An 11,502-nucleotide genomic window follows, 5' to 3' on the forward strand; every position below is an offset into this window, starting at 1 on the left:
AAATTAAACATTATTTTTAACTTTTTTCTCAGAATGCTGAGAAAATAATACTGAGTTTCATTTAGCTAACTTGGTGAGTCAACTAGTACAGTACATCTGATCTGAAATAAGCTTTGGTTGAAGGATTTATATGCCCCCATCCAATAAAAAATATATATATATAGTATGTAAATATATTGTCTTAAACCTAACGGAATGTGTTATGGAATGGTTTGTTGCTATTGGCACTGGCCCAACAAGTAAGGGCTCAAGGTAGTGGTTACACTGATCCACAACCTCAAGGAAGTTATCAACAGGCCACTCTGCCAAGCAAGCAGCAATTTACTGAGCACATGGCTTGAAGACCCATCAACTAATGCAAATAAATGAAATGACTAAACATCATACACTTGGCAAACCTGCACTTGGGTGACTATGACAGCTACCATCCTGTAATTCCCATGCTGTTGTAGAGTAAAACATGTGGCACAATTTATACATTCATATATAAAAAAAATGCAGGTACTCAACTAATTTCTGATATATCTACTCCATACATAGGCCACACATGCATTTTTCAGTTTAAGCTGTTGCACCAACTATACAGCATATCACCCAATGCCTGTTCCTCTTTATCTGGTTTTACAGACACAACATAGGAAAACAAAAGGTCACCTTTTAGGTAGGCTATTTGTGCTACAAAGGCCACCTTCTACTTGTGCTACAATAATAATTTTGGCAAAGAATAAGTCAGGAAACTCAGTACAGTAATTACTTCTGGTAGTGGTTTTATATGCTAGTCACCCCAGCCCACAATGACTTGAGCAATGATACCAAAATATAGTGATTAATTTATGAACCAGTTGATGCCCACTACACAGATTTGCCAGATGGTAGTGTTTGTCACTCCGCAGAGACATTATTAGTAACCAAAGCCAAAGCTGCCTCAGAGACATTGCGGTTATCATCAACTGCAGGCTTTCCTTCCAACGCCTGTCCCTTTCGCAGTGCCTCAATCACCTCCTCTGGGCTTGAACTGTCACCGCGTCGTGCAACCAGTTTAAGGTAGTTGAGATAGGCATCATACTTATTGCTGGCAGCTAAGTTGAGCAATGAAAAATAGCTGTTGGAAGACTCATCCTCATCACCCTTTTTACACTTGTTCTTTTCCTCCTTTGGGGCGATCAATACGGGTCGCTCGGATTTTACTTTGAAAGAGGCAGCATAAGAGTCAGACTCAGGGCTGGGATGTAATATAGAAGAACCTGTTTCACCTACTGCAGGTGATGTATTTGTCAAAAAATGATCAGCTGCATTTTCCTTGGCAGACGGAATGCCCCTACTCTTTCGTACAGCAGAGAGCCTTCGGAAGAATGTCCTGCGTGGAATTTTATACTGTGCTATGGCCTTTGCTGGAGTCAGCTGCCCAATGAGAACTGCTTCAATTCCCTCTTCAAGATCAAGATGTGTGTAAGTTCTCTCACAAGATTTCCCACCTATGTTTCCTGGGCGCTCCTTAACTGGCATACCATCATGGGATGCTTGGGGCAGTTGAGGGAACTGATGAGACTGGTCAACACAATCTTGTTTAGGTCTGCTGAGATTTGGATCAGGCAGTCTCATGGCTGGGAATTCACTTAGGCTTGGAGACTGTGTGCTTGAATCTTCCTTCTCACTTTCAATTTTGATTTCCCCATCTGTGAGAAGAAATTACAGTATTTTTACTACTGATGAAAAAGGGAAAAAGAAGTGTGTGGTAATCACAGGGACCTTTGTCTTAGTGTATCAGGAAAAGTATATGGTACGATACTTATTGACAGAGTTAGGGAATAACAGACGAATCAGTTGGAGAAGAACAGAGAGGTTTTAGAAAGGAAGAAGGTTATGCAGATCAGATATTCATTCTTAGGTCTTTAGTGGAAAAGTTTCTAGGGAAAGGAAAAAAGTTGTATGCAGCCTTCATGGATTTTGAGAAGGCATATGACAGGGTGAATAGGCAAGAACTGTGGAAAGTATTAAGAATATACGGAGTAAATGGGAAGTTGCTGAAAGCTGTAAAGAGTATGTATGAGGGCGCTAAGGCTGCAGTGTGTGTGGACGGTGAACTGAGTAAATTTTTCTATTTGAAGGTTGGATTGAAACAGGGATGTGTCATGTCTCTATGGTTGGTCAATCTGTATATGGATGGAGTTATAAAAGAGATACAAGGTAGGGCAGTGGATATTGCAGTGGTCATAATGAGAGAGGGAAGGGTGTGGAACTCCCAGTACTGTTGTTTGCAGATAATACTGTGTTGTAAAGTGAAGACGAAAGGGAGCTGGAGGGCTTGGTGAATGAATTTTGGAGTGTGTGTAATACATGGAATCTAAAGGTGAATGTAGGGAAGAGTAAAGTTACAGTCTCTGAGAGAAATGAAATCACTGAATGTATAGTGACGTTGGATGATGAGGAAATGGAAATATGGGAGTGCGTTTAAGTACAGGTACTTGGGTAGTGTGATGAGTAAGGATGGAAATTTAGAGGGTGAAGTGCTTGAAAGATACATCATGGAAGAAAGGTTGCTGGTTCTTTGAAAACCGTGATAAGAAACAGGGAAGTGAGCATGGAAGTGAAAATGTTATTGCATAACAGTATTGTGATACCAACTCTAACGAATAGAAGTGAAGCTTGGATCTTGTTGGAGGAACTCGGGTCAAGAGTGAGGGCAGTAGAAATGAGTTTTTTGAGGGGAGCATATGGAGTCACATGAAGAGACACACTGTCAAATGAAGAAGTGAAGAGGCATTGTGGTGTGGATGTGGATGTGATAGGAAGCATTAGGAGAAACACACTGAGGTGGTTTGGCCATGTGGAGAGGATGGAGAATGAGACTGATGAGGAGAGTGTATGTGAGTGAGGTGGAGGGGGAGAGAGGGAGGGGGAGTCCAAGGATGAGATTGAGGGATGGAGTGCAGAGGTATATGAGAGAAGGGGATGTAAGCTGGAAGCTGGGCAATGAAATGGCAGGCAACCGGGTGACATGGAGGTGATTTGTTTGTGGTCACCCCTTACGGGATTAAGACGTCTGGCACCAGAGAGATAGATAGATAGCTATTAATGATGCTGTTGTTGTGGTCACAGGCTGATCTGGATTCAAACTTGATGAAATGCAGGTTAAAGTTGTTCTTCCCTTCTCTTGGGAGATAAGGAGGGACTTGAGGAATGTTTATATAGTAATGATACAGTGTGTGTGACAGGCAGTGAAAAATGGATACATGAATGGGGAAACGAGAAACATATGAAATTTGGAAAAAGAGAATAGCTGAACTAGGGTGGCTGCCCCACAGAAGGCAGATCCAGCTTATGGGTACGAATAAACTAATGTACAGTAAAGAATACAGCATGGACATCAAGGACAGATATCAAATATGCAGTGTTCTGACTGAGGTGTACTGCCTTATATGTGGTGATTATGTATGTGTTTCCTCATTGCTAGTGCTGGTATATTTGGAGGTGGGATATTGTTGAGGCAGATTTGGTAATGACTGTGGTGATTATGTGTCTCATAGTGCTAAATGGCTCTGGCACATAATGGCAGGTGTTGTGTTTTGGCACAAGCAGAGTAGGGGCTGACAGGGCTTTTGTCCTAGTGCTGATACTGACTGGTCAGAAAACAGGTTCATTATTCCTGAAATCCCTACAAGGTATCCTTCAAGGCCTACTTGAGATGTCAGTAAGGCTGTTTGTACCAATATCACCTTACCTATGGGACTGGTGACATTTTCAGCAGGCTCTACTGGTGACTGATCTGCGGACTCATCTATCTGGAGTTCTCCATCTGTCTCATCAGCTGGGTCCTGCCTCAACATCTGAGAGAAGTTAAGAATAAATGATGGTGGAGCATAGGAAAATATGTTATTGCCCTATAGTTTTCAATGTAAGATTTGCCAAGGTTGTCCCCTGTAAAGAGGTAGTCAGGGGGGTGTACAGGATCAGAGATGGTGATAATGTATGATGAACTGTGCACAAAGGCTACCTACAATGCTGAAAACAATTGATATCCTTCTCTAATACAGGAAGGTCCCAACTTAGACAAGGGTTCCATCTGAAACACTTAAAAACTACTGTAGTCTCAGTTCCATATACAGTGAACTCTCACATTTGGCGAGTAATAAGTGTGAAAAAAAACCTCGCCAAACTGGAATTCGCCAAATCTGAACTGAATAACTAATGGGAAAAAAATAAACTGGTTCTGAGCATCCATTACTGGACTGATTTTCCACCTACTGTATATTACAACATTACTGGGTGTAAGTCATGTGATAAACACACAATATGATTCAATTTAATTTATTTTAACCAAGAAACAAAACAGAAAAACTCACAAAAGAAAAGAAAATAATGGGCTTCAGCACAGGTAGGAATCACAATAAAATACAGACAAAATGCTGCACACCTGATGGTGGTTGGCTTAGAAGTGTACTACACGTGATGGTGGCTGGCAGAGAAGTGTAAACAAAGATGTCTTGAAACTAGGGTTGCCAAAATCTTGTGACCAAAAGTAGCAGAAACAGGCCTCAAAAGTAGCAACTTTCGGTATAAAGTAGCCCAACATAATTATGTACAGTACAGAGAGAGAGAGAGAGAGAGAGAGAAATTCAAAATTTAACAGCACAGGGCTTCCAAAAGTTGCCCAGTTCGCTCCTTGTAGCACAATCTGGCTACTTCAAGAGGTATGAGAAGACGAGGCTTGAATTTCACAATACAAACTAAATTTTGCTGAAATTAATTCAGATCAATACAAAAAACTTGAAATTAATTGGCATAAAATATATTTTTATTATAAACAACTCGCCAAATGTGAGATTTCTGTCGTCAAATTAGAGTGTTGTGTACAATTCCATCCCATCGCCAAAAGTGAATTCGCCAAATAAAAACTCGCCAAATATGAGAGTTCACTGTAAAGAACAAGGATACGGAACTGCATTATGCAGATACTGGTACTGTAAATGAAGTAGATGTGCATTTTATTCCTGAGCATTCAGAAGAAATATGGAAACTGCATACCGAAACATGTGCTGTGCATGCTGATTTGAAAAATTACAAAAAATATAACTGCGTCATAAAAGAAGCGAGTTCCCCAATGTACAAGCCAAATGACTGCAATGGTGGCATGAGCGAAGGAGTGATGATGATGCAGCAGCAGCTAATTAACAGACCCATTTATACTGAACTTATGAGATAACAGACCACCTGGCACTACCAAACAACTGATATATAGTGATCCAAGGTCCAGTACATGTATAGTGAGCACATCTCGCGACCAACTGGACTAATTTGTTAAATACCAATCCAGCCCTAATACTTCCTCTTCTTTTCACTGTTATTTTTTAAAATGAGTACCAACATTAGTTCTGTACTGTTTATTGATCTGTTTTGTCAAGGAACACGCAATACCCACACAATACCGATTTCTTTATGTCTTATCTTGTCCTACGTGGCATACCTTGCAAACCATCTTTCAAATATACTGTACTGCCTCTAGGTATAGTATAAGGGGTCCCTACTGGACAACTTATATAACAAGCTATTGGATATACATAAAGGAGTGTTAGTGCCAACTTTAACATACCGATGTAAGACTATGGTGTGGCATGAAAATGAAAAGTCAAGAGTGATAGCAGTGGAAATGAGACTGCTGAGGAATGTATGTGGAGTACAGAGAATGGATAGGATACAAAATAATGTGATTCGTGAAAGATGAGAAGTGAGGAAGTCTGCGGACACCAGAATCGAAGAGACTGTACTGGGATGGTGTGGTCATGTGGAGAGAATAGATAACAATAGAGTAGTGAAAAAGGTACATCTGAGCGAATCTGAAGGAGGGAGGAGGCAAGGTAGGCCAAAGAGAAGGTGGAGGGATATGGTGGATGAGTGTGTGAGGAAGAGAGGTTTGGAAGTTGGTGAGGCTAGGGGACTGACAAGAGATCGAACTGACCGGATGAATGTTGTGAGAAGTGCATAATCAAGGATTTGGCCCCCCCTATTTAACGTGGCAGCACTCAGATTATCTCTATCGGCTACATTTATGTGAAGCTACAGAATGAGGTGAAAGTTTTTGGCGTATCAGATGAAGCCAGGATTCCTGAGCATGAATGATGTGTGAATGGAAGCGTGGCCCATTGGAGTGGGCAAACTTGGGCTGTCTGGACACTGCTACTCCTCACCCTGTCCTTGGGGGGGAAAGGAGGTCCAGATGATAATGATGATGATGATGATGATGATGGGTATACCGTCTGTTTTTTCCCCCAATTAGTCTATTATAATGTGGTCTCACTGTAGTTTGCAGAAGGAAGCACATTCTACAACATGTGCTAAGACATCAATGCAATATCTGCCCTTCTTCACTTATATATTTTGTATCTTACATAAGTTTAGGAGGGGGGCTCATCACCCTTAAAAAAAAAAAAAAAAAAAAAAAATATGTAAAACTTTTTATAGTAGACGACATTATCAAGGAACCAGATAAACTAATCTGGTTTTCATTCTTGGGAACACAGCTGACACCCCTCGAGAATCTTGGGGGGAAGGGGGTCGTGCTCCCAAAATATTGCAGCATGGATAAGGATCCACTGTTCCATATGTATTGAGATATCAAAGCCATACCTACCCTCCTTTCACTATTACTGAGAATTTTTAATCTAAAGAGGGGGCTGAAACCCCCATAAAAACTGTTGTTTGAAAATTGTATATAGTGGAAGACCGGAATAACCAAACTCACCTGGAAAGTTTCATTCAAATCCATCAAATAGCCTAGGATGAGTTAAGGCAATGACACAGACAGACTGAATCTCGCACAATGATATACGGTGAGCTGCTGAAAAAAATACCATTCAGCTTCACAGGATTGATAAGCAATATTTTTGTGCTCAGAAAGCCTTATGTATAGTAGAATATGCATGTAGGTGCAGCTGTTGTCCCAGGTTCACTGGAAATGTGAACCCAGTAAAATGCAGACTGAAATTGTCCTCCTGCAGCCCACCATTTCTCTTTCGGGGGATAGGCAGAGAATGAGAGATATTTGTATAACAGCAGTTGAGCCACCTAAGGTGGGGGGGGGGTCTTTAATTAAAATCTATTAAATAATGATGACCTAGTTTTTGGCAATAATTTGGCAAACTAAACTAAACTCATACAACGGCAACTAATACTTCAGCCATACTTTTCATATCCATGTCAAAACCATCTCAATCTCCCCCTCACATCAACAATGCCTTTGGTTCCCACCTAATTTCTCTGCCTTTTCCACTCGTTTTTCCATTGTGATTTGAATGGCATGTTAGTAACTGTGACAAAACGAGTCATGTCATCCTTCACCCCTAATGGCTAACACTTATTACAGGTCCATCACTCCAACAATTGGTGCTGGAGATAATTCATGTGGTGGTACCAATACTGTACAGTATAACTGGGATATGAGGTCTGTCCAAAAAGAAACCAAACTTTTTAAGTGGCACACCAACATGCTGGTGTAGTGTGTTCACAATGGGACAGCAAGTGTAGTAGCAACTTTGAGCTGTAGTCTACCACTAGCCACATCACACAATGTCACTTAGTCATCATGGTACATGTGCTTGAGTGAACGTGTGCTTAGTGCACTCAGTGATTTGTTGCACAATGAACAATGAAGGTTCTTGAAAAGCAAAGTGTTTGCATGAAATTCTGTTTCAAACTGGGAAAAACTTTAACGGAGATTTGCAAATGTTGCAACAGCCTTATGGGGAAGCTTATTTGAGCTGTACACATCACAAGCGGTTCCAATGGTTTAAATTGGGAAGAACATCCACTAAACACGATCCTAAATTTGGATGGCTTCCACATCGAGATGATGATTACACTGAGAGTGTGCGCTGTGATCTCTGAACATCGTTGCCTGACTGCCTGCGAAGTTTCCGAAGTAGGTATCTGTAAAAGTTTGTGCCACATGATTTTAACCAAAAAACTGAAGGTGTATTGTGTTGCCGCAAAATCTGTACTGCATCTGCTGACAGATGTGCAAAAAGAGACCCATTATCACAGTCAGTCAGGAGCTGTTTGACTGTTTGAAAGTTAATGTAAACTTTCTGAAAAATATCACAACAGGCCATGAAGTATGAGTGTATGGCTACAGTGCCAAAACAAAAAGGCAGTCATTGCAGCAGGTTGGAGCATTGCTTAAAAAAAAAAAAAAAAAAAAAAAAAAAAAAAAAAAACTCAAATGTGAAGGAAGATGATGTTAGTCATATGTTTTTACTGGATGGGCATCATTCATAATGAATTTGTTCCATGTGGTCAGACAGTCAATAAAGTTTTGCTTTGGACATCCTAAAGAGTTTGAAGGAAGCTGTGTGAAAGAAGAGGCCTAAGGCTTGGAAAAACAAATCGTGGATGCTGCACCATGAGGCACCTGCTCATGTGAAACTCCTTATCCGTGACTTTTTGGTGAAGCACGAGATAACTATCATTCCCCAGCCTCCCTACTCTCCAGATTTGGCCCCTGCAAACTTTTTTTTTTTTTTTTTGGGGGGGGGGGGGGGGGGTCCTAATGTTGAAATCCACCCTGAAAGGCCGCCGATTTCAGACGATGAAAGAAAGAGGAGTAGCCAAGTGCAATAAACCATGTTAATTCGATCATATATGTGATAGGCGAGGGCACTCACCATCCAATCACTCGATGCATTGTAGCTTTGGGTGTCTGACTTTTCCTCTCTTCCTTCCTTCCCTATCTGTCTATCTTTCCTTCTTTCTTTCCTCCTTCTGCCTACAGGTGACTTTACACTCTCTCTTCTGTCTTTCATTCCTCTTCCTTCTGCCTATGGGTGACTCTACACTGAGTGACAGGCCAAATGGTTTCCTGTACAACAGGAAACCATTTACTATGCTGGGTGGTAATCATATAACCAATTTATGGTGCCTGGTGGTTTAGTGGGTAATTAAGACACTCCAGACTGAGCCGGTGTAGGTTTATATCCAAGGGATGGTTGCGATTTATTGCTGACATAATGCCTCTCAGGGATGGATATGGCTGGTCACTCATCTTAAATGTTAGGATCAACTTGCCTAGCCCTGGGCTCCTACGCTCCTCATGGGGCGGCATAGGATTGGATGATGGATGGTACCTCAATAACTAACTCACATGGTGTGATGCGGCTATTGTTAGACAAAAGCTCAAAGTCGCCGCTACACAAAGGTCCCGTCGTGATCACACAAATGCCCTCTCAACTGCCTTCCTAACCCCCAAAAGAAGGATGGAGTACAGCAGGAAAAGGGGTAACTGAAATCCACCATGTTCCTGTCCAGATAATCCTGGTATCACAATGACAACAACAACACTAACTGGTACATGAATAACCCTAACTGGCAGACTTGCACCATTTGACCACCAGACCTAAATGACAGTACTAAACACCCTTTGGATGTGCAGGCACAGCATGCACACAATCCCAATGTGTTATCGAAAAAACAGCACCAAGGATGTCTCACGTGAGGAAAGCATGTCGACAACGTGGTGGTGCTTGGGAGGGGGAGTCCCTCATGGCTGAATCTGACCATGTAGTTAGTTTTTTCTACTTTTTTATTCCTTTATAGCTCGTTAATGTCACTGTTTTATGTCTGTTTTACCTCTATACAATGTATAGTAGCCTATGCCCTTATGTAGCATACAGTATGTGTAATCTAGTTGGGGTCGGAGAAGGTTTTTAGTTGGGGTCTGCCATGTTGATTAAATTCCATTTCTCATTCCTTTAAACCTCTTTAATGTCACTGTTTTGTCTATTTTATCTCTGTACAGTAGGCTATGTGATTAGCAAGAGTCATGTTCAGAGTCTTTAAAAGGCAGCTTGAGGGCAGGTTGGAGAACTGGTTAGTGCACATCTTTATGATGGGATATGGATCTCTATATGCTTGGGCTCATGATACAAGGTACCCTAAGTTGACACAGTATTATTTTTACTTTAACTCATCACAGCCCCACAGCATTTTCTGTGTGTTTTATGACAGTTTCTCAGCAAATTAAGGTATCAATCTTCTATATGGCATTTCCTTTGCAAGTGTGTCTTCCTGGGGATGCTATGCTTGTCATGAAAATACATCAGGTCCGAAATGGTAAGCACATGGGAAGCTTGTGTGGTAAGGCTTAGTCGCAGTCTGGATAGTTATGAGTATCAGAAACACTAAAAACACATGAAAACCTATCGGGGGGGGGGGGGGGGATCTGGTTATCACTTTACCCGTGCATCCAGAGGGTCTCGTGTATGTCACTAAATGGCAATGGTTTGTGTTCCCCTGCACAAAAGGATGTTTTGTTGCAAATCTCAACATTTGTACCCTGAACTTTTTACCCTCAGGTTACCTTTATTAACAAGTCATTCACACACATAACAGCCCAAACCAATGCAAGCTACCCCTACTACTCGGCCTTGGGGATATGCCCTGAAGTCTTTGCCCAGTCGGACTAGAAAAAAAAAAAACTCACCTCAGGGAATGTCGTTGTACATCCAGGTGAGGGTTGGGAAGATTCAGGTCCTGGTGTGTCATTCAGTGAGGCAGGCGGTGTGGAGGGCATGGAGGAGGAGGTGGAAGTAGATGAGGAACAATAAGTTGGAACAGAAGCTACTGGCTCCTCTGACCTCAGCCTCTTTCTTCTTGGCCCAGGAGTTGACGGAGCTGCTTGTCCTTCCACCTTCTTCACCACGCCATTGGACATATTCTTCATGACACCTGGTGCAGTCCTACTGAGGTTCATGCAGGTGCTACTACTTCTTGTTGTTGTCATTCTGGGCTGGTTGATTGATGTTGTGGGTACTGTGACTGCTCCATGGGAAGTGACCACAGGCACAGACCCAAGGGGTGGAATGGTGGGAGGGGCATGCTCTAACAGCGGAATGCAACGTTCAAGTAGCTGCCTCTTTGTAAAGCTATTGATGGAGGCCGAGTCTGCGAGGCCCTTAACCTGCAATGTCTCAGCCACCCTCAGGAGCGCCGCCAGCTGTTCATGGCTAACATTAACCTCACCCCGGTACATAAATATAACAAGTGCCTCCACAGCTGAGTAAGGGAGGTCATGGAGCAGGATGAGTGGGTGTGGATGGCTGCTGTGGTCCTGTAGAATGTGCTCAAAGTAGGACGAGCAGGCAGACAGCACCACCCTGTGACAGTCCAGCCGCCGCCCCTCAACAACCAGGCTCACATCGACAAAGGTGCCTGACACCCAGAGCTTGTGGAAGACATGATGCAGTGTTGACTGGTAGTTGTTCCACCGCAAACAAAACTGTTGCCCAGGATCCATCTTCTCCTAAATCTTGCTCCTAAACCCTCACCACATAATCTGAAAAAGCATATAAGTACAGTACAGTATAATCATACGACAAACGAAGGAAAGATCATATGGTAAAAGAAGAAAAGATACTGGTACTGTATTTCTGACAGACCAGTAGGGTACTAGAGGATAAAGTATGGTACCATAACATGTTACATACTGTAAACGTATCATACAGAAACAGGCAA

At 42.1% G+C, this 11,502-nt stretch overlaps 1 protein-coding gene across 1 annotated transcript; it reads right to left on the reverse strand.

Moving 5' to 3' along the window:
• Positions 1-882: 882 nt before the first annotated feature.
• On the reverse strand, positions 883-11,284 carry LOC145397631 (uncharacterized). The gene is made up of 3 exons (XM_080270671.1): positions 10,472-11,284; positions 3,722-3,827; positions 883-1,676 (listed from the first exon to the last, which is right to left on the reverse strand). Exons 1-3 carry the CDS (start codon positions 11,282-11,284, stop codon positions 883-885), a joined length of 1,713 nt encoding a protein of 570 aa, XP_080126797.1.
• Positions 11,285-11,502: the final 218 nt, after the last annotated feature.

Source organism: Coenobita brevimanus, chromosome 42, assembly GCF_032717465.1.
Source record: "Coenobita brevimanus isolate Jiangsu-jjx chromosome 42, ASM3271746v2, whole genome shotgun sequence".
Classification (NCBI taxonomy): Eukaryota; Metazoa; Arthropoda; class Malacostraca; order Decapoda; family Coenobitidae; genus Coenobita; species Coenobita brevimanus.

What these genes read in the sequence shown, in the direction of transcription:
- LOC145397631 (XM_080270671.1), bottom strand. Translation starts at nt 11,284, where the DNA reads ATGGATCCTGGGCAACAGTTTTGTTTGCGGTGGAACAACTACCAGTCA. An exon ending in GTACAACGACATTCCCTGAG is followed by an intron (nt 3,828 to 10,471) that starts GTGAGTTTTTTT and finishes AACTTCTCTCAG; the next exon opens with ATGTTGAGGCAGGACCCAGC. An exon ending in AAATGTCACCAGTCCCATAG is followed by an intron (nt 1,677 to 3,721) that starts GTAAGGTGATAT and finishes TTCTTCTCACAG; the next exon opens with ATGGGGAAATCAAAATTGAA.